General features: G+C 40.5%; 2 protein-coding genes across 14 annotated transcripts in view; one reads left to right on the forward strand and one right to left on the reverse strand.

Annotated features, from left to right (window-relative positions):
* BNC2 (basonuclin zinc finger protein 2) overlaps window positions 1-23,064 on the forward strand; it is a 461,841-nt gene that overhangs the window by 7,883 nt on the left and 430,894 nt on the right. The gene's annotated exons all lie outside the window — the stretch shown is intronic.
* Window positions 1,235-18,352, reverse strand: LOC100979723 (fructose-bisphosphate aldolase A). Its single transcript, XM_063594481.1, has one exon. It carries the CDS (start codon window positions 15,361-15,363, stop codon window positions 14,269-14,271), a length of 1,095 nt encoding a protein of 364 aa, XP_063450551.1. The 5' UTR covers window positions 15,364-18,352; the 3' UTR covers window positions 1,235-14,268.

Genomic DNA, 23,064 nt, shown 5'->3' on the forward strand with positions numbered 1-23,064 from the left:
GAGAAAAAGGATGATAATGTGGTCATTTTCAAATCATAAATAAAATAAGTATTTGTAAATTTTGTATTGGAAAATATTATTTTAAAATCTTAGAGATGAAGAGAATTACCTTTTTAAGAATTCTGAAAACACCTGAATAGAAAATGGTACATTATAATACATTTGTCCCTCTTTACCCAAAAGTTTGTCTTTTTTTCTTTTTTAAACTAGGAGAACCTTTTTTACTGAGGGTAAATAAAATATTTTTGTCTCCTGATTTCAACAGATTTTGTCAGTTTTCCAAACTCTTTTGGGGTTCTCCAATAACTTTTCAAATATGTTAATGACTTATTGCCAAATCCCTGTAAAGTTATTTTTAATTTTTCTTGACCTTACCTCTTTTAGGCAAGGCTTTTTAACAGTTGTACTTTCTCTGTTAAGGTTTTTTTTGAAACGGAATCTCGCTCTGTCGCCCAAACTAGAGTGCAGTGGCGTGATTTTGGCTCACTGCAACCTCCATCTCCTGGGTTCAGGAGATTCTCCTGCCTCAGCCTCCCGATTAGCTGGGACTACAAGCGTGCGCCACTGCGCTTGGCTAATTTTTGTATTTTTAGTAGGGACAAGGTTTCACCATGTTGGCCAGGCTGGTCTCGAACTCCTGACCTCAGGTGATCCACTGGCCTCGGCCTCCCAAAGTGCTGGGATTACAGTGTGATCCCACAGTGAGCTACTGTGCCCAGCCACCTCTATTAAGCTTTTCTTAGTGTCTTGTGAAAGTATGGGCTAAGTTATCCTTGTTTTAGGGAGAGAGAGCTATTTTTCATAGTCTTTCCCCCAGGTGGGATGGTAAATGCCCAGCTATCCTATCCTAGGGCTATGCCCCAGCCTTCTGGCCAGCGGGCGGAAGTACTGTGTAGAATATATTGAGATGGGGCAGGGCGTGGTGGCTCATGCCTGTAATCCCAGCACTTTGGGAGGCTCAGGTGGGTGGATCACAAGGTCAGGAGTTCAAGACCAGCCTGGCCAATATGGTGAAACCCCGTCTTTACTAAAAATACAAAAATTAGCGGGCGTGGTGGCAGGCACCTATAATCCCAGCTACTCGGGAGGCTGAGGCAGGAGAATCACTTGAACCTGGGAGGTGGAGGTTGCAGTGAGCCAAGATCTCACCACTGCACTCTACCCTGAGCGACAGAGCAAGACTTTGTCTCAAAAAAAAAAAAAAAAAAATCTATCTATATATAGCTATATATAGCTATATATAGATGAATCTGCCGTGGTCATCTAAGGCTGGTGACCTTCCCACAGAAAAAGCATGAGTGTCTTAACATTCCTTTTTCTAACAGTTCTATTTCCATTTGTTATGGTTTGTGTTGGGAGTAGTAGAAGAGAAAAGAGGGACTTGTGAAGATGAAGGCCATAATTTTAACTCTTCCCCTGGCAATGAAAACCCCCAAATTAGAACAAAATAGGTTAGTGCTGTGTGGTAATTAAAGAGAGAGGAATACATGGCAGTAGCTACTCTCTGCAGGTATCCTGCACTTGTTCTTTATCCAGTCAGTATCTCTACGCAGGTGACTGGCTGTTTCTTGGAAGGCAGTTGTACTGTTGCCTGTTAGAGACTCAGAACAGCGCTGGGACGGGGTATCTATAGAGGCCCTGTTCTATTCCACCTACTTTTGATAGCCTGTGTTCTCTCATTTGTAAGTCAAGTGAGTTTGGTAATTTCTAAGTGCCTTTCCAAATGGTACATTTCATATTTTGTATAACACTATATAATCATAGCAGTTTGCTATTATTAGCTTTATTGAGATATAACTCACCCACTTAAAATGTACATTAATATTCCATTTTATGGATGTACTACCTCTTATATATCCATTCAATGAAAGCACATTTGGGTTGTTTACACTTTTTGAGTAATGTGGCCCTGAACATTCATGTACAAGTTTTTGTGGACATAATGTTTTCATTTCTCTTGGGTATATGCTCAAGAGTAGAATTGTTGGGTAGTATGGCCTATCTACTTATAACTTTTTGAGGAACTTCCAAATTGTTTTCCAACGCAACTGCAGCATTTTACTTTTCAACCAATAGTGTATAATTCTTCCAGTCTCTCTACACCCTCCTCAACACTTGTTATGTGTCTTTTTTTTTTTTGTCTTTTGAGATGGAGTCTCGCTCTGTCGCCCAGGCTGGAGTGCAGTGGTGCAATCTCGGCTCACTGCAAGCTCCACCTCCCAGGTTCACGCCATTCTCCTGCCTCAGCCTTCTGAGTAGCTGGGACTACAGGCGCCCGCCACCATGACTGGCTAATTTTTTGTATTTGTAATAGAGACGGCGTTTCACTGTGTTAGCCAGGATGGTCTCGATCTCCTGACCTCGTGATCCTCCCGCCTCGGCCTCCCAAAGTGTTGGGATTTCAGGCGTGAGCCACCGCGCCTGGCCCTTGTTATTGTCTTTTTATTTTTACAGATCTTAGTGGGTGTGAAGTAGTATCTTTTTATTTGAATCATACTAGTGACTATGAAGTGATATCTCTGTGGTTTTGATTTGCATTTGCCTGATGGCTAGTGATGTTGAGCATCTTATGCACTTTATTGGCCATTTGTGTATCTTTTCTGGAAAACAGAGACATGTCTCCATTGGCCATTTTTCAGTTGGGTTATTTGTCTTTTTATTACGGAGTTTTAAGTGCTGTTTATGTATTCTGAGTACAAGCCCTCTGCTAGGTACAAGGTTTGCAAATACTTTCTCCTATTCTGTGGGTTGTCTTTATTTATTTATTTATTTATTTATTTATTTTTAAAGAGACAGGGTCTTTCTAGTTCTGTCATGCAGGTTGGAGTGCAATGGTGTGATTATGGCTCACTGCAGCCTTAAACTCCTGGGCTCAAGAAATCCTCCTGCTTCAGCCTCCGTAGTAATTGGGACTACAAGTGCAAGCCACGATGCCTGGTTAATTTATATATATATATATATTTTGTAGAGATAGGGTATTACCGTGTTGCCCTGCCTGGTTTCAAACTCCTGGCCTCAAGCGATCCTGTTTCCTTGACCCCCCAAAATTCTGGGATTACAGGCATAAGCCACTGTGACCGTGCGCAGCTGTCTTTTTTTTTTTTTTTGAGACAGAGTCTTGCTCTGGCGCTCAGGCAGTGGCGTGATCTCAGTTCACTGCAACCTCCACCTCTTGGGTTTAAGCCATTGTCCTGCCTCAGCGTCCCGAGTAGCTGGCATTACAGGCATGTGCCAACATGCCTGGCTAATTTTTGTATTTTTAGTGGAGATGGGGTTTCTCTACGTTGGCCAGGCTGGTCTCTTTAAACTCCTGGCCTCAGGTGATCTGCAGGTCTTGGCCTCCCAAAGTGCTGGGATTACTGGCATGAGCCACCACGCCCAGCCCCAGCTGTCTTTTGACTTTTTGATGGTGCCTTTTCAAGCACAGAAATTTTTGATGAAGTCTAATTTATCAATTTTTGTTGTTGTTGTTGTTTCTGTCCTTGGTATGCTATCTAAGAAACTATTGTCTAACCCAAGATCATGAAGATTTACCTCTGTGTTTTTTTTGTAAGTGTCTTACAGTTTGAGCTCCTACAGGATAGATTCATAGATCTTTAATCCATTTGGATTAACTTCTGTAAATAGTATGAGGTAGGGGTACAACTTTATTCTTTTGAATGTGGATGTCTGTTGTTCACAGCACTATTTGTTGGAAAGACAGTTTTTCTCCATTGAGGTGTCTGGGTACCTTTGTCAAAAATTAATTGACCATGATATGTAAGGGTTTATTTCTGGAATTTCTGTTCTATTCCATTGATCTTTCTGTCTGTCCTTGTGCCAGTACCACACTGTCTTGACTACTGTAGCTTTGTATTAAGTTTTGCAATTGAGAAGTGTGAGTCCTACAACTTCGTTCCGTTCTTCTTTTTCAAGATTGTTTTAGCCATTCTTAGTTCCTTAGAAGTTGACTTTTTAAAAAGCAATTTGGATTGTGGTAAAAAACAACATAAAATGTATCTTGTTAATCCTTTTTTTTTTTTGAGACGGAGTCTCACTCTGTCGTCCATGCTGGAGTGCAGTGGTGTGATCTCGGCTCACTGCAGCCTCCACCTCCCTGGTTCAAGCAATTCCCCTGCCTGAGTCTCCGAAGTAGCTGGGATTACAGGCACGTGGCACCATGACTGGCTAATTTTTTTGTATTTTTAGTAGAGATGGGGTTTCACCATGTTGGCCAGACTGTTCTCCAGCTCTTGACCTCAGCAATCTGCCCACCTTGGCCTCCCAAAGTGCTGGGATTACGGGCGTGAGCCACCGTGCCTGGCCCATGTTAACCATTTTTAAGTGTACAGTTCAGTAGTGTTTTCTGTAACTTAACGTACAGCAGATCTCTAGAACATTTTCATTTTGCAAAGCTGAAATTTTTTAACCTTTGAATAACAACACCCGTTTACCTTTTCCTCCCAGCCCTGGGAAACCACTATTCTAGCTTCTATTTCTAAGAGTTTGCCTACTTTAGATGCCTCATAGAAGTGGAATCATGTAGTACATATTTGTCTTTTTGTTCCGGCTTATTTCACTTAGCTAGAAACTTAATGTTCTTAAGGTTCATTTATGTTGTAGCATACAACAGAATTGTCTTCATTTTTAAGGCTGAATAATATTTCATCATATGTATATACCACATTTTCTTTATCCATTCATCTGTAGATAGACATTTAGTTTGCTTTCCACCTCTTGGCTCTTGTGAATTATGCTGTTGTGAATATAAGTATGCAAATAGCTCTAAAAGATACTGCTTTCAATCTTTGGACATATATGTAGAAGTGGGATAGCTGGATCATACAGTAGTTCTTAATTTTTTGAGGAACCTCCATACTGTTTTCTATAAGGGCAGCATCGTTTACATTCCTGCCAACAGTGCACAAGGGTTCCAATTTCTCTACAACCTCACAGCTTATTATTTCCTGGTTTTTTTTTTGATGGTAACCATTCAAAAATGGTTGAAGTGACATCTCAGTGTGGTTTTGATTTGCCTTTCCTTGATTCCTGATGTTAAGCATATTTTCACGTGCTTTTTGGGCATTTGTATATGTCCTCTTTGTGGACATATCTATTCAAGTCCTTCACCTATTTTTAAATCAGGCTTTTTTTGTTGTTGTTGAGTTTTAAGAGTTGTCTATATGTCTATACCCCTTATCAGAAATATGATTTACACATTTTTTCTCACTTTCTATAGTTTATCTCTTCACTCTGCTGATAGTTTCCTTTGCTTTTGCAGCACAGAAGTTTCTTTTTTCTTTTTTCTTTTTTTGAGATGGAGTCTCCCTCTTTCGCCCAGGCTGGAGTGCAGTGGTGCGATCTTGGCTCACTGCAAACTCCGCCTCCCGGGTTCACGCCATTCTCCTGCCTCAGCCTCCCGAGTAGCTGGGACTACAGGCACCCGCCACCACGCCTGGCTAATTTTTTTGTATTTTTCATAGAGACGGGGTTTCACCATGTTAGCCAGGATGGTCTTGATCTCCTGACCTCGTGATCCACCCGCCTCGGCCTCCCAAAGTGCTGGGATTACAGGCGTGAGCCACCGCGCCTGGCCAGAAGTTTCTAAGTTTGATTCAGTTCCATTTGTCTATTCTTGCTTTTGTTGCCTTTAGCAGTTTACTTTTAAAGCTCAGATATGTCTGATCCTCAGAAGAGTAAAGGCTACATTAAAAAAGTACATTCTATTGTTTAGGTAAAAAAGTCTTGGTAGTACTCCAGGGGACAAGAAATATGTCATTTGGTAGCCAAAAAATGATAGCTCCTAGTTCCCTGTGAAACACCCTGGTTTTACTTTGATGTTTCTTAATTATCATTGAGTTTAAAAGCATTCTAGGTGTTCTGTATGATGAGACACACTTCATGCCCTGGAGGGTGGAATTAAGTACCCAGAAATAATTGTTTTTGGTTTTATAAATACCTCAAAAGGAAAGGGGGAAGAAAACCATTATTGAGAAAATTTGTCTTCCTAGACATCCCGTCATGACTAGAAAAACACCAACAGAGGTAAAACTAAAAATTATTGTATGATCTCCAAACCCAAAATAACTGGTCCAGTGAAGTTTTAAATAAATAACCATGTTCAAATCTGGTATGGCATATTTGGAAACATGAGCTTGCTTTACAGTTTACCTGGCAAATTTTGTAATTAAAATACCTCATCGATGAATTAGAGAAACTTGAGAGCAAATGAAAGGTAACTTAATTTGGAGGCAGCTGTATTGCTTCATTGTTGAATTAAAAGAAATATTCATTCCCTTACAGTTCTAATTTTCTCTTTATTCATGCTAATAAAGGCTGATATTTATTTTCATCTAAGTAATTGCTTTTCTGGTATTCTGATGGACCATTCTTCACTGCATTGTCTGTTTCTGGCCTTTTGCCAGTTATTTTAGACAAAAGTTTCATTATTTAGTCAGCATCAACTATTAATTAGATACCTAACTGTTCAAATTTATACAAAGCGAGTGTGCATTTTTTCATCATAAGTGTTTACGTACATAAAGAGTAATTATCCAATTTAAAATGATATGATGTATTTTAAGGATAATTTTTTTTTCCCTAGGGGAAACAATTCTGTGAAAATTCTGTAGAGGATTTAAAATCACTTCTTTTTTTTTTTTTTTTATTTGAGACAGAGTCTCACTCTGTTGCCCAGGCTGGTGTGCAGTGGCACAATGTCGGCTCACTGCAACCTCCGCCTGCCGATTTCAAGTGATTCTCCTGCCTTAGCCTCCCGAGTAGCTAGGATTACAGGTGCCTGCCAACCCGCCCGGCTAATTTTGTTTTGTATGTTTAGACGGGGTTTCACCATGCTGGACAGGCTGATCTCGAACTCCTGACCTCTGGTGATCTGCCCACCTCAACCTCCCAAAGTGCTGGGATTACATGCGTGAGCCACTGTGCCTGGCCTGAAATCACTTCTAAAAATTGTTACAGTAAAAATTTTGTGTTTACCAGACGTGAATTTTGGTTACATATACATTTATCCCAATTGACACATTTTATTCATACTGAATAAAACATTAATGTTACTTTTCTATTTTTTATGACGTATTTTGACATGTGTTTAGATGTATGTTTTATATGTATGGACTGACAAAATCATATATGCTATTATTTGGTATCTTATGTGGTTGGAGGTCATAAAGAATGTAAGTAACTGAAACAATACATTTGCTCAAAGAAAGGCCACTCAATTCTCTGCCCTGTGGTATCTAATCTCCCTGTAATACACATTTCACCATCTAGGATTGGAGAAGTTCATTCTATCAACACGAATGCTAACAGGTAGGCTTCTGGAAGTACAATGTGATAGTTCACATCTTTCTCTGATTCAAAATGGTGATTTAAAAGAGAACATACTTGGCTGAATTGGCTTTTGATAGACTAAAACATTAATTTGCCTTAATGTGCATTAACGCTAAAGGATACTAAAAAACAGAAATGTTTTTTAAACCCAGAAATTCTACCAGGTCTGGAGCCATATTTTTCACCCAGTAAATGTCCCTTGTAAGAAATATATTTACACGAAGGGCTGGGTGCAGTGGTGCATGCCTGTAGTCCCAACTATTTGGGAGGCTGAGGCAGGAGAATCATTTTGAGTCTAGAAGTTCAAGTCCAGCCTGGGCAAGATAGTGAGATCCTGACTCTAAAAAAATAAATAAGAAATATTTTCACTTCAAGAATTTATTTATATCTGTGCATTGGTCTTTGAAGCTTCCCTTTTGTCTGTAAACAGCAACCAGTCGCTGACATGACATATTTGTGTACAAAGGACAGTGATAATTAGATATGCTGGAATTAGTGTGTGTGTGTGTGTGTGTGTGTGTGTGAGAGAGAGAGTGTGTGTGAAGAAATATGGATGAGAAACTGGTAGTTTGCTGCTTCCTTATGGGGGAAGGTAGAAGGCAGAATAGAAGGTAGAATAGTATAGTTGACTGAAATTTTTTTGGAGGGGAAGGGCAGGGTTTACCATTAATGTACTTTCATTTTGCAATAGATAATACTTGATACATTGTTTTTTGTGGCTTTTAACATTTATTTATGGATGGCATGGATGAATGTTGAGTGTCTTACTTACTGTTTTACTAGTATGACTGTCAAATTGCATTCCTGAAGTACAGATATGCTAAGGTAATAAATCTGTTAGCAGCCAGCAAGTAAATGTTTACTTACTATATATAGAATAACTTGCTGCAGATTTCCATGAAACAACATTAGACAATTGTGTACTGATTTGGTAAAAATAAAAAAGATGTGGCCGGGTGCGGTGGCTCAAGCCTGTAATCCCAGCACTTTGGGAGGCTGAGGCGGGCAGATCATGGGGTCAGGAGATCGAGACCATCCTGGCTAACATGGTGAAACCCCGTCTCTACTTAAAAAAAAAAAAAAATACAAGAAATCAGCCGGGCGTGGTCGCGGGTGCCTGTAGTCCCAGCTACGTGGGAGGCTGAGGCAGGAGAATGGCGTGAACCCGGGAGGTGGAGGTTGCAGTGAGCCGAGATTGCGCCACTGCACTCCAGCCTGGGCAACAGAGCGAGACTCCGTCTCAAAAAACAAAAAAAGATGCTTTTAAAAATTGTTAGATTTTGATGTTCAAGCTATACATTTGGCGTAGGCATGGGACTTCTAATTGCCTTCATTTGCCAAAGTATAACAACCTTTTTTTATTTTAGAATACAACAGTTTAACAAGCATTTGAATTTCTATGATGTATGTGATACTCTATTAGGTGCCATAGGTATTACAGATGAAGTAGAAGCTGTCACCCTGAGAGAGAGCACAAAATTCACTGGTAAAGGGATATTCATTATCTTAAAAGAATTAACCATAGTCCATGGTCTTCCTCTGGCATATGAAGCCTTAGGAACCTAATTTTGTTAACATACCATTGAGAAAGATCACCTTTTCATGGATGCATTCAGTTTGTTCACCAGCTGAGGAGTGGAGATCACACACACACACACACGCCATGTGAACATGTATGTATCTGTATACCGTATGAGGTGGAATACTCATGTACTCATATCGAAATGATTAGTATGTCTTCTCCTTGGCAGGCAAATTTAAATGGGGAGTCAGATTATAATCCAAATGTTGTTCATCTCTTTATGGGGTTGGAATTTCAGCAGAGAATATTAAGGGTGGGATTGGGGGCCTGAGGGTCTTCTCCTCCTATAGAGAAATTCTTTCCAGTGACCTGTGATGTTCATGGTGCACACTTTGGACTCCTTTCCTGGGCTGTGCTTGTAAGAGTATTGACGGTGTTTACCCCTCTTGCTTTTTTTCTGCTACCATTGCCCTTGTGATAGACAAATTTCTCTTTCTTTAGATATGTTAATATTCTCAAGCAGATATTAGGCAACTGTCCTGGGAGCTAGTTGTTAAGGTGACTTTGCCTCTGTTTGGTTTTTTATGGATCTAATGCAGATGGCAGTCTCATTTCACTCATTTCAAATTTTCTTGGGGGATACCTCATGCTACTACCTTACACATAACATGTTTTGTATACGGATAAGTGGAAATGGTGGAAAAAAAGATATATATTGCAAGAAAAAAAAAGACTTAGAAAGTAGTTATTAAATACCTGGTAGAGAAAGTTTCTTTTGTTAAATGCCTTATAGAGAAATATCTTGATCTGAAATTGGCTTTATATACAGGTGGAATAAACTGCTCTAGAAATCAAGAGGGAGTATGTGTATTTAATCTCTGTATCTGTTTTCTGTGTCTCTTTTCCATCCTAAAATAAGGGTTAAGATTAGGTTTTAAAGATTCTTAATAATTCTGTACATTGTGTGATGCCCACCATCTATTTGTGGTATTATTTTATGGACCAGAAAGTTAAAGCTGTACCTTTAACTTCACATTGCTTAATTCTAGCAGCTTCCCAATTAGTGTCATTTTTTTACCTTTCGATCTTTCCTTCCTTTTAAAACACTTTAACATCAAGAATAATTTGTTATGGGAAGAGAAAGTAGAAAGGAAAGACACTGAACAAACATCCACTTGATGTTAGGCAGCAGGACAGAAGTTGGTGGTCCAGGGAGCAGCCTGCCGGCCTGGTTTCCTTAGGCTCCAGTCTGACTTTAGAAGTCCCATGCCTATGAACTTATATCCATAAGTTCAGGCGACATGTAAGTTTCCGAGCAGTCATAGTACAAGCATGTAATGTGAGAATTTTATTATTTAAACCCGCAGAGCTTAATAAACTCCAAATTTTATTTTATTTTATTTTTTTGAGACAGAGTGTCCCTCTGTTGCTCAGGCTGGAGTGCAGTGGCTCAATCTTGGCTCACTGCAACCTCTGTCTCCCAGGTTCAAGCAATTCTCCTGCCTCACCCTCCCGAGTAGCTGGGATTACAGATATGCACTACCACGTCCAGCTAATTTTTTGTAGTTTTAGTACAGACAGGGTTTCACCATGTTGGCCAGGCTGGTCTTGAAGTCCTGACCTCAAGAGATTGACCCATCTCAGCCTCTTAAAGTGGTGGGATTGCAGGCGTGAGCCACAGCGCCCAGCTGCAAATTTTAAATTTGAAAATGTGTCTGAAATGAAAATAAAGTGAGGGGAGGTGTTGGAGAGAATGGAGAAATTGCACAGGAATTGTAGAACATGGATTAAAATGTAATTAGAAAGTTACGTTGAAAATCAAAGGACTAGTTAAAATGAGTGTCATTATGCTTTTTTTTTTTTTTTTTTTGAGACAGGGTCTCACTCATCACTCAGGCTGGAGTGCAGTGGCATGATCATGGCTCACTGCAGCCTCGACCTCCCTGGGCTCAGGTGATCCTCCACCTTAGCCTCCTGACTAACTGGGCCTACAGCTGCATGCCACCATGGCCAGCTAGTTTTTTGTAGAGATGGAGTTTTGCCATGTTGGCCAGGCTGGTCATGAACTCCTGACCTTAAGTGATCCGCCTGCCTGGGCCTCCCAAAGTGCTGGGATTACAGGCGTGAGCCACTGTATCCTGCCCAGAATCTTCTAAGTGGCCTGTATCTTCTAAGTGGCCTAGTGCTTCTATGCTTGCCTTTCTCCTCCCAATACTCCTAGAAGACTATCCACAGGTTGATCCCTTCTTATCTCACAACCTTCCAGTGACTTCTTATCACACCTGCAGTGAAATCCCAACTCCTTACCATCACTGAAAGGGATATGTTATGTTTGCGACCCAGCCCAACTCTGACGCCGTTTCCTGCCACTGCTCCCTCTAATCCAGCCTTGCTGATTTTCCACAGGCCATAGAACTTTGCTAAGCTGGTACCTACCTCAGCCCTTTGCATGGGGTTTTTCTCTGCCTGTAAGGCTCTTTTTTTTTTCACACTTTTGCAGGGCTTCCTCCCTCATTTCACTAGAGTCTCCTCTGGAATGTCAGTCCTTTAAAGAGACCTTCCTGCCAACCTTCCCTGCTGTGTCCCTATCAGTGTATGTTTCTTTGGTCTCTTACCCTGATTTTTTTCTTTACAGCACTTACTGCCACTTGAAAGTATATTTAATTTTTTTATTTACATGTAGTTTATCTTCCCACTACCATGAAGCCCCATAAGAACAGGGTCCTTTGTCTTACTAATTCTGCATTTCCATTACCTGTAGCAACACTCAAAAAATATTTATTGAATGAATGAATGGATGAATATCTCACATATGATTGTCCTTGTGAACATGAACTGATTCTTTATCAATAGTTATCAAAACTTAGTTATTATAACCATTGAGAGTTCTTTGGCATCTGCTGCTGAACTTTTCTGACCTGCTTATGCTTAGCTCAGTTGGAATAGTGGTTTCCAGGATAGATGTAAACACTTCAAGGGGTATGCAGCAATCATCCTTTACGATTTGGGGGAAAATATATTAGAAATTTGATTTATCTTGTTCACCTATTTTTGTGTTTTATAGTGTGCATGATATATATATGAGGGGAACATTGTGCTGTCAAAAAAACTGAGACTGGATAGAGCATGATCTGGACAGGATGGTTAACTTTGTTTAAAGCAAAATGTATCTCTGTAGTCAGGCTATTTTACAGATTTTGTGCTTTTGCATAATAAGGTGGTGTGACTGCGGGTGAGAGTGTAAAATCTGTTCCCACTATTCAAAAGATCACACATCTCATGTTGAGTTGAAAGTGAAATATTATATATGATATTCAGCATGAATGTGTATATCTATATGTTTTATTTAATATTCATCCTCTGGTGGAATTTACAAGTCTCTTCAGTTCAGAGTATACCTGTTTTGGGGTCCTTCGTACCTGTGCTAACATATGTGTGAGAAGTATGTGAGCTCTTTCAGTGACTGAAAAAATTACTACTTTATTGGTCTGTTTTGGCGTGATCTGGGCTTTTGATTAATCTTTGAATAACTTTTTCCTTCATTTTTAATAGTTCAGGCTTGTTAATGATGCTTAACTGGCTTCTTTGGGTATCTGTGACTTAAGTTTTTAAAAACAGTTTTATTGAGATATAATTTGCATACCATAGAATTCACTGCTATGAGAAGTTTTACAGTACCATTTTATAATTATATGTGATTTGCAAGACACAGGAAAATAAAGAAATGGTATGCTTAAAATTTGGAAGAAAGTCTAGTTATGTTTTCTTTTTCTTTTTATTTTTTTGAGACAGGGTCTCACCCTGTCACCCAGGCTGGAGTGTAGTGGCATGATCATGGCTCACTGCGCCTTGACCTGCTGGGCTCCAGCAATCCTACTGCCTCAGCCTCCTGAGTAGCTGGGACTACACGCGTGAGCCATCATGCCTGGGTAAGTTTTTTTTTTTGTAGAGACAAGGTCTCACTATGCTGCCCAGGCTGGTCTCAAACTCCTGGGATCAAGCAATCCTCCTGCCTTGGCCTCCCAAAGTGCTGGGATTATAGGCATGAGCCTCTGCACCCAGCCACTGTACTGATTTTAAATACTTTTTAAGTGAAATGAGATTTTATAACATTTGAAGAACTTAAATATTAAAATGTTTGACAGGATTAATAAATTTGAATGAAACATTGAAATAATTACTATACTAATGAATACACTAAGGAAATTTGAAAACCACAAATAAGCAGTTACAAATAAGTATTATTATTTATAAAATAGTCACCCTAGAAGATGATGCAGTGATGGTGTCATAGCTTAAAATGCTCTTGGAGGTCTTCATTTTACATTGATTTCAGACAGCCTGTGTCTAGTTCTGCTAAGCGTCTTTGGTGCTAGCAAATCTTCCATGACATAAGCTTTGATTTTCTGAATCTTCAAAAGTCTTTGGGTGTTAACTTACTTGGTGGGTGTTAAAACAAGATAATTCTATTTTTGATTTTTTTTTTAATTTACTTTTTAGAAGCAGAGTTTCCCTCTGTCACCCTGACCGGAGTGCAGTGATGCAATAATAACTCACTGCAGCCTTGAACTCTTGGACTTAAGTGATCCCCCTACCTCAGCTTCCTGAGGTATTGTTCAGGCTAGTCTCCAACTCCTGGACTCAAGTCATCCTTCCACCTTCACCTTCCACAGTGGTGGAATTACAGGCATGGGCCACCACCCCCAGCCTATTTTTGATTTAGAAAAAAGACAAAATTGATTTTTCACATGTAGTTTACAAGTTGGCCCTAGAAGTATTTACAGATGATGAGTTCTAGAAATATTTTGAGCAATGGTAGCATTGTTGGAAGAAGTACAGTGTCTTAAGCTGACAATTTTGACATTGATTCTTTCCCCCCACTAGTTATGGAGCTTCTTTAAATCTATAAAAAGCCATTTCACTATATAAGAATTGGTATCATATTTTGTGCACTTATAGATTCATGCGTACCATACATGCATGCTTATAAATATCATTCCACTGACCAAAGTGTGTTATTATTTTGTAGCCCTTTGTAGCCAGCTCTATGTTTTAAGTGCCTGATAAATTCTACTATAGAGTGAATTTTTTCTATTCTAAGTAAAATTTTGGATCCTGAGAAGGCTTCTAAAGGCAAAGGATATCAAGAAAAGTTTTAACTAAGATGTGAGACTGCATGAGTGCTTCATGATACGAAATGTTTTTTTTTTTTTTTTCCCCCTTAAATAGCTGTTTATTTGGCAGTGTGCCGGAAAGGGTGATGGACTTAGCATTCACAGACGACACCACGCACCACTGTCACGAGGGAGGAAAGAGCGCGGGCAAGCCAGCCTGGAGCCCCGAGGAGGAGGCCTCCTCTTCAAGAGTGGGAGGGGGCAGGGCCTGGAGTGTTGGGGGCAGCCTGGGAACAGCTCCGCTTAATAGGCGTGGTTAGAGACGAAGAGGGACTCGCTGGCAGCAGCCCCAGCCTGACCGCTCGGAGTGTACTTTCCTTGACAGGCAAGGCTGTTGGCCAGGGCTCGCTTGACATACTCCTCCTGCGCAGCCTTCAGGTTCTCCTTCTTCCCGCCCCAGGCCTTCAGGGCAGAGGCCTGCAGGGCTCGGCCGTAGGAGAAGGTCAGGGCCCAGGGCTTCAGCAAGGGGCACTTGTTAATAGCATTGAGGTTGATGGACGCCTCCTCCTCACTCTGGCCTCCAGACAGGAAGGTGATCCCAGTGACAGCGGGGGGCACTGTGCGGCGCAGTGCTGTGACAGTCGCCATGGCAATCTCCTCATGAGAAAACTTCTGGGTGCAAGCATGGCCTGGGGTGACCATGTTGGGCTTCAGCAAGGTGCCTTCCAGGTAGATGTGGTGGTCACTCAGAGCCTTGTAGACAGCAGCCAGCACCTTCTCGGTCACATACTGGCAGCGCTTCAAGTCATGGTCCCCATCAGGGAGGATCTCAGGCTCTACGATGGGCACAATGCCATTCTGCTGGCAGATACTGGCATAACGGGCCAGAACATTGGCATTTTCCATGATGGCGAGGGCTGAGGGGGTGTGTTCCCCAATCTTCAGCACACAACGCCACTTGGCGAAGTCAGCTCCATCCTTCTTGTACTGGGCACAGCGCTCAGACAGCCCATCCAACCCTTGGGTGGTAGTCTCGCCATTTGTCCCTGCCAGGGGGACCACGCCCTTGTCTACCTTGATGCCCACAACACCGCCTTTGGATTTGATAACTTGGGGGAAGGGACGCCCATCATCCGCCTTCTGGTAGAGTGTCTCATGGAAGAGGATGACACCCCCAATGCAGGGGTTCACGCGGTCGTCAGCTGTCAGCAGCAGCTGACGGTAGAAGCGCCGGTTCTCCTCGGTGTTCTCGGTGCCAATGGACTGCAGCCGCTTGGCAATGCTCCCAGTGGACTCATCTGCAGCCAGGATGCCCTTGCCAGGTGCCACGATGCGGTGAGCGATGTCAGACAGCTCCTTCTTCTGCTCCGGGGTCAGTGCTGGATATTGGTAGGGCATGGTGCTGGTAGTAGCAAGTTCCTGGCACAGGAGAGGGGCGGGTGTGCAGAGTGCTGCGGCAGAGGGCGGCGGGCTGGCGAGTGGATTCAAGGAGAGAACGCGGGACTCGTCACCAGGACCCCTTCTGCGGCGCGTTCCGAGAGGAACGCAGCCGATTTAGCCTCAGAGGGGGCGGCGCAGGGGGCGGGGGCACGAAATGGTTTTATATATAGGTCTTAGATTAGAAATTAGAGAGGTTGACAGATAACCTACCTTGTCTGTTTTTTTAGTTGAGCAAATCTGTGTGTGGGGGGCATAAACAAATACTAGTGACATTAGAAATCAGAAAGCTAGTGAAGTACAAATTTGTGCACATAACACTATTTGTGGGACAGCCTTATTCATACTGGTCTTTGACAAAAGTCAAAGGATAAAGTAGTTGCCAAAGAGGAATATGATTTTTTTTTTTTGTACCTTAGGGTTTGTTTTTGAATTTCAGCAAGTTATGGTTTGAGGTAATACTAATCAGTTTTTTTATGTTGACTTTTTGGTTATCAATTAAGAAAAGCATTAGTTAGTGCTTTGGAAAAATCTGTGTTATTGAACTTCTTCCAATTTGTATGCAACCTCTTCTCCACAGCGTAAAATGCAAATTTTGCATGGGGTCAGGTGTGGTGGCTCACGCCTATAGTCCCAGCACTTTGGGAGGCAGAGGCGAGTAGGTCACTTGAAGTCAGGAGTTCGGGACCAGCCTGGCCAACATGGTGAAACCCCATCTCTACTAAAAATACAAAAATTAGTCGGGCGTGGTGGCGTGCGCCTGTAATCTCAGCTACTTTGGGGGCTGAGGCAGGAGAATTGCTTGAACTTGGGAGGTGGAGGTTGCAGCGAGCCGAGATTGCGCCACTGTACTCCAGCCTGGGCGACAGAGCGAGACTCCATCTCAAAAAAAAAAAAAAAAAAACTTTTGCATGGAATCTGCAGATCTAGGAATCATTTTATTGTTAAAAATATAACTAGCAATTTTGAAAATTCAGTCTGCTTTGTGAAGTCAGACTCTAGAAAGTTTATAGATTTTTTTGGGGGGGAATGAGAGTTTGGGAAATAAAAAGAAATGAAATAAATTTGACTCCAGGAAAGCTAATTTTACATTTGTTTCTTCATTCCTCCCTGGGGCTCTCTGAAACTCTGGAATTTTCTCATTTGAAAGAAAGCTAGAACAACCTGTGTTGGACATACAGGTTGAGCCTCTGGTATTTGAAATGCTTGGGACCAAAATTCAGATTTATTCAGATTTTGGAATATTTACATGTACATAATGGGGTATCTCAGGGATAGGACCTAAGTCTAAACATAAAATTCATTTATTTTTCTTATATATTTTATACACATAGCCTGGAAGTAATTTTGTATATTTTTATATTTTATGCCTGAATTAAAGTTTGTGTACGTGGACATCAGAAAGCAATGGCATCAGGTGTGGAATTTTCCACTTAGGACATGTTGGTACTCAAAAAGTGTGGGATTTTAGAGCATTTTATGATTTTTGGATTTAGGATGCTCAGCCTGTAAACTTGAGGGTCAAACTTTTCTTCTGTTAGTTGAAATCTCCTGGGTGCTTTCTTTTAACCAAATCCCAAAGTCTTTTTTATAACTAATATGCTAGATTTCCTACATTGTTTTATGAAGGTAGAGAGGGTCCTTAGCAGGCCCTGTTTTAAGGTGTAAAGTTCTGCTGGACCAAAACCTGAGGGTATAATTAACAGTGTCTTTGGAGGGACTGTTTGTGCTGTCTTCATGGACCATTTGGCTCATAAGATGGGATTTGGTTCATAATTCATTGTCATGTACTGTAACTCCTGTGGGAGTATAACGTCTAGTTGTTTTGCATTGGATAGGTTCTGAATGCTTTATCTTGTTCCAGGGTGGATTATTATACTCAAGAATGCACTTAATTACAAGCTTTATGTTTCCAACACCCATTCACAATACCTCCTCTTCACTACACCTGACTTCATCGATGGAATTTCATTTGTAGATTGACTTGGGAGATGGAAGCTGTCAGACTTGAAGTCTGTCTCCTTTTTTTGGTGCCTTCTCTTTACTTTGATATTTTGAACTTTTCTAACTTAAAATTTGTTTTTAGGTTAATTTTCTCAGCAAAAGAAATTTATATTTGATAAGATACTAAGGGAAAAGGCAGCATTTATTAATATTGGATGTTTGCTAATTAGAATATCTTAAGAGTTTGAATTTTGTTGTGTTTTCATAAGCTACTGCATCATAGGTTTCATTTTCTTTGAACAGAGACTTAGAAAAGGGATGCTTTGGAATATTTCTTGTTTCAGTCTTTTGAGATTGAACACACAGGTTTCTTACAGGGTTTCAGTTTTTTATGTATTTATGTAACCTGTCTCTCCAGTTTCCTGAATTCATGCTTCATATGAGCTTAATCATACTTTATTTTAAATAATCAACTGTTTACACATCTACCGCACATGCTGCTCCGTAGATTCTCAGGTGTATCTTTATGGTCTTTTCATTTTTCTGTCTTTATCAAGGAATAAATGATCCTAACTGGATCATGATTTACTTGTGGATTTATTCAGTAGTTTTGTGTTTTAGTTTTTAAAGCCTTGCTCAATGGTTATGGTTTGGGGATATCTTGATATATCTCGGACAAGCTTTTAATTGTCAAAATTAAGTTACACTACCTTGTATATTTTAGTCTTAGAATTTAATGTTCTATTCCTGATTGAAAAACCTGTGACTAGCACTTCAAAATTTCCTAAACGTGTTTGGTCAATTCTTTTTTCTTTTTTAACCAAATGAATTTTATAAAGTCAACTTCCTTAATTTGTAATGTAGGCTCAGTGAAAGCTTCAGGGTTGTTGCCCGCACCGCACCCCCCCGCCCCGAGAAATCTTCAGAGAGATGTTTAAACAAATCAAAATATACTTAAAGTGTAGAAAAGGTAATTTGATGTGGCAAGTTTTAAATAAATAAAAAAAATAAAGGCACACACTCCATAACCTTTCTTTGAGTCTTGGTTTAAGTTCTCTGTCATATAGTGCCAAAAACTTTGTTTTGAGCTGCGTGTGTGTTAAAACATGTATGCCTGTCCTAGTGTCATAACTAATTATATCTCTTATATGCTTACTTCTAGTAATTGGAAAGTAGACCTACCGCAGCATACATCTTCACATTTAGTTTTATCTTGAGGACCTGCTACAGAGATCGTTTTCTACCATGCAGCAACTTGACATTGTGAACAGATATTACTATTTTAAATATATTATCTACTTTGTGTTTTGCAGAAATAGTGTACTTTCAGGGAAGTTAAGTTTCGGGTGTTTCCAAAGCACATCTGTCTTTACCAGTAATTATACACTAATACTGCCTTTGCAGTTTTGACTGAGATATTTCATCTGTGAATTGGAAATTGATGGTCTAGTGCTGTGATAGCAAAATTTTATAGGATTTCTTTTTACTCAAAGTTTTCAAAAGATTGTGGCTTATGGAAAACCTGCTGGTGCTTTGGTCACTTACTCTTCATGGATTGGTCTAAAATAATTTGGGGCTTCTTTTGTAAAAGTGTATTGTAGAATTTTCACAAACTTAGAAATCCTGTCTTAGATATGCTTATAACTGGGGCCGCAAACTGTTTCTCATATGCACCAGCTTGTATGAAAATATGTGGTCCTTGTCCATGCCTGCTGAAAGAGAAACCCTACCAGTCTTCAGTTTCTGAGCTGCAGCCTTGTCGAAATTAAAGTCTTAGGACTGGGAGCAGTTAATGCTGGTGATAGATTGTGGTATTTAGCGCTGTGCTGTGTTGCGTGGTGGACTTACATGATTCTAGTCAGAACTTGGGAAAGAATATACCGCAGAATTGGTGACAAATATTTTTCAAAGAGAAATACGATGACTTTTCTTATTAATGAGCAGACCTTTTGGGTGCTTAAGGAAATAGTGAAAAGATTGTACAATTCTGTTATTGATAATGGTTTAGAATTTAACACTGAAAATGCTGGATTTTCTTTCCTCTTATTAAGTTAATGTATTACTTTGAAGCATCTTTTCTTTCTTTTTTTACAGTTAGAAATTCACCGAAACTATATTTCAAATTTAGCTCTTTTTAATTTTATACTAAATTATTATTATTATTATTATTATTATTATTTTGAGACGGTGTCTCGCTCTGTCTCCCACGCTGGAGTGCAGTGGCGCGATCTCGGGTCAGTGCAAGCTCCGTCTCCTGGGTTCACGCCATTCTCCTGCGTCAGCCTCCGGACTGCAGGCGCCCGCCACCGCGGCCGGCTAATTTTTTTGTATTTTTAGTAGAGACGGGGTTTCACCGTGTTAGCCAGGATGGTCTCAATCTCCTGACCTCCTGATCCGCCCGTCTCGGCCTCCCAAAGTGCTGGGATTACAGGCGTGAGCCACCGCGCCCGGGCCACTAAATTAGTTTTTATAAATTCTGCATTGTTTCTGTCATATGGTAACTTAAGTATGCAGAGGCATTGAACTTGAACATTTTGTGTTCTGGAACGTGGGGTTTGGATTCTTGGTATAATTTTCTTATTTTATTTTTATTTTATTTTGAGACGGAGTCTTGCTTTGTCGCCCAGGCTGGAGTGCAGTGGTGCGATCTCGGCTCACTGCAAGCTCCGCCTCTCAAGTTCACGCCATTCTCCTGCCTCGGACTCCCAAGTAGCTGGGACTACAGGCCCACGCCGCTACACCTGGCTAAATTTTTGTATTTTTAGTAGAGATGGGGTTTCACTGTGTTAGCCAGGATGGTCTTGATCTTCTGACCTCGTGATCCGCCCGCGTCGGCCTCCCAAATGGCTGGGATTACAGGTGTGAGCCACCGCGCCCGGCCAATTTTCCTATTTTGAAAACCCAACTACCGTGGTTTCTTTCTAATGCGTATATTATGACTTGTAGCATTTGAAAAGCTCCATGGTCTAGGCCATGTGACTTCTGAGGACTATAACTGTAAAAAGCTGGTGTTGAATAATTAAAAGCTCCCTCCATTTTAAAAAAATGCCCATTTCTCTTAGAATTTTTATGGTGTCAGTCAAATTAATGCAGGTATGTTTGGTTTTAAGAATAACATGATAGAAATCCGAATTTACACTGATAGGCTGCCTAAGAGAAAGTTATTTCAAAACATGGGGCATCCTGGCAGTGCCTGGGAAGGTTGGCCCCCAGCCTGACTGATAGGAACTTCCTACTCATCAGTTCGCTGTGAAGTACTGACAGGTGGAGGGGGTTTAGGCTTCTTTGGATTCTGAACCTGGTGATGCTACTACCTACACAGTGTTTGGAAATCTTGGGCGATGTTTTGTTTGTCACAAATGACTCAATTGGGGGGCTGCCTCCTGCTATTTAGTGGGTCAGGGACACTGCAGCATCAGGATTGCAGAACAATTTACACACAGTGATGAGTTGTTCTGCCCCAAATACCAATAATACCTTTCCCAGAAATGACTGGATAGTTATTGATATAAAAAAATGAAAAATGGCTGGGTGCGGTGGCGCATGCCTGTAGTCCCAGCACTTTGGCCAAGGCAGGTGGATCACCTGAGGTCAGGAGTCCGAGACCAGCCTGGCCAACATGGTAAAAACCCGTCTCTACTAAAAATACAAAAATTAGCCGGGTGTGGTGGCATGTGCCTGTAGTCCCAGCTACTCGGGAGGCTGAGGCAGGAAGAATCGCTTGAACCTGGTAGGCGGAGGTTGCAGTGAGCCGAGATCTCACCACTGCACTCCAGCCTGGGTGACAGAGCGAGACTCCGTCTCAAAAAAAAAAAAAAAAAAAGAAAAGAAAAATATTCGTAAAAATACTACTCTTGCTCCCCATCCCTAGAATTACCACCTGACATCTTTTTTTTTTAAAGGAATGTTTATTTTTTTTAAGGTGTGTACTTGATTGAACACTGAATTCTACTTCTTAACGTTTTTAAGTAAACATGATTTGTAAAGGCATATGGATATTTTATGCAGTTGGCATATTAATGGTATTTAGTCATAAGCCCCCAGCTCAAACCCAGATACACCAGTTTATGCAAACACCCATCAGATTTTGTGTCAGTGTTTGGTAAACTAGCACTTAAAATGTGTGTTGAAACTCCTGTCTGTAATTTTTTTTTGTAACGTAAAAAAAAAACTTATGAGAAATTGCTAAACTCTTATAAGATTTATTATTATTTTTGTAGAGATGGTGACTCACTATGTTGCCCAGGCTGGTCTTGAACTCCTAGCCTTGAGCTATCCTCCTGCTTCATTGGTGTGAGCAACCGTGTCTGGCCAAAAGATTTTTAAATGAACAACAACAACAAAAAACCTAAGAGTAAAAACCAGAATTTGATAAAAACAGATATTTCACATACTCATTGCATCCTCATGGCATTATCAGTTCTGGCATTTTGACTTGGAAGAAAAATTCTAACATGAATTTCTGCTTGAATTCTAACATGAATTCTGCTTGTTTTCAAATACTATTCAATTGGGAATAACTGACTGATGAAAAGCGTAGTACCTAAACCTCTTCTCCTTCCACACACATTTGTAGTCTTACATGGTAAACATAAAGTAGCTCAGAAACATTTACTAAAACCCATTTACTTGGTAATAGATTTTTCATTTATAAAAAAGGAGCTTAAGAATATGTAGACTGGGCATGGTGGCTCACACCTGTAATCCCAATACTTCAGGAGGCCAAGGTGGGTGGATCACTTGAGGTCAGGAGTTGGAGACCAGCCTGGCCAACATGGCAAAACCCTGTCTCTACTAAAAATACAGAAATTAGCTGGGTGTGGTAGTGTGCACCTGTAATCCCAGCTACTCTGAGGCTGAGGCAGTGGAGGCTGAGGCTTGAGCCTGGGAGGCGGAGCTTGCAGTAAGCTGAGATTTTTGCCACTGCAGTCCAGCCTAGGCGACAGAGCAAGACTCCGTCTCACACACAAAAAAGGAATGTATCTTAGTGTACACCTTTCGAACGACCATAAATGACATCTCAGTACTATCTAGTACAAACAGAATTATAACCCTGCCCTTTTTAAAGAGTATTGGCTTTGGAGTTGTAAAGACCTGAATTTGAATACTGATTCTGCTACTGACTATGGTAGTATCTTGGGCAAATTCATCTCTCTCTCCATCAGTCAATTATCTATCTATCAAATCTATTTTTAATTATAATAAAAAACAGATAAGATTTACCCTCAACTTTTTAAAGTGTACAGTTCAGTAATGTTAAATATATTCATATTGTTGTTTCATTAAAAAACTTTTAATTTTGAAATAAGTTCAGGCCTTCACTTGAGGTTATGAGTTTGACTCCAGCCTGGCCAACATGGCGAAACCCTGTCTCTACCAAAAATACAAAAATTAGTTGGGTGTGGTGGTGCACACCTGTAATCCCAGCTACTTGGGAGGCTGATGCAGGAGAATTGCTTGAACTCAGGAGACAGAGATTGCAGTGAGCCGAGATGGCGCTGCAGCAAGACTGCACAGAGTGAAGGAGACTCCAAAAAACAAAGTAAAACAAAACAAAAATAAAATAAGTTCAGGCTTACACAAGAGTCAGAAAAAAAAAATACAATGAATTCCTATATATCCTTTAACCAGATTTCCCAAATGTTAATGTTTACCATGATTGTTCAATTTTTAAAATGGAGATAAAAGTCACCATTTTCAAGTGTATAGTCACTGGTT

The sequence above is a fragment of the Pan paniscus genome, chromosome 11 (assembly GCF_029289425.2).
Source record: "Pan paniscus chromosome 11, NHGRI_mPanPan1-v2.0_pri, whole genome shotgun sequence".
In the NCBI taxonomy this organism is placed as follows: Eukaryota; Metazoa; Chordata; class Mammalia; order Primates; family Hominidae; genus Pan; species Pan paniscus.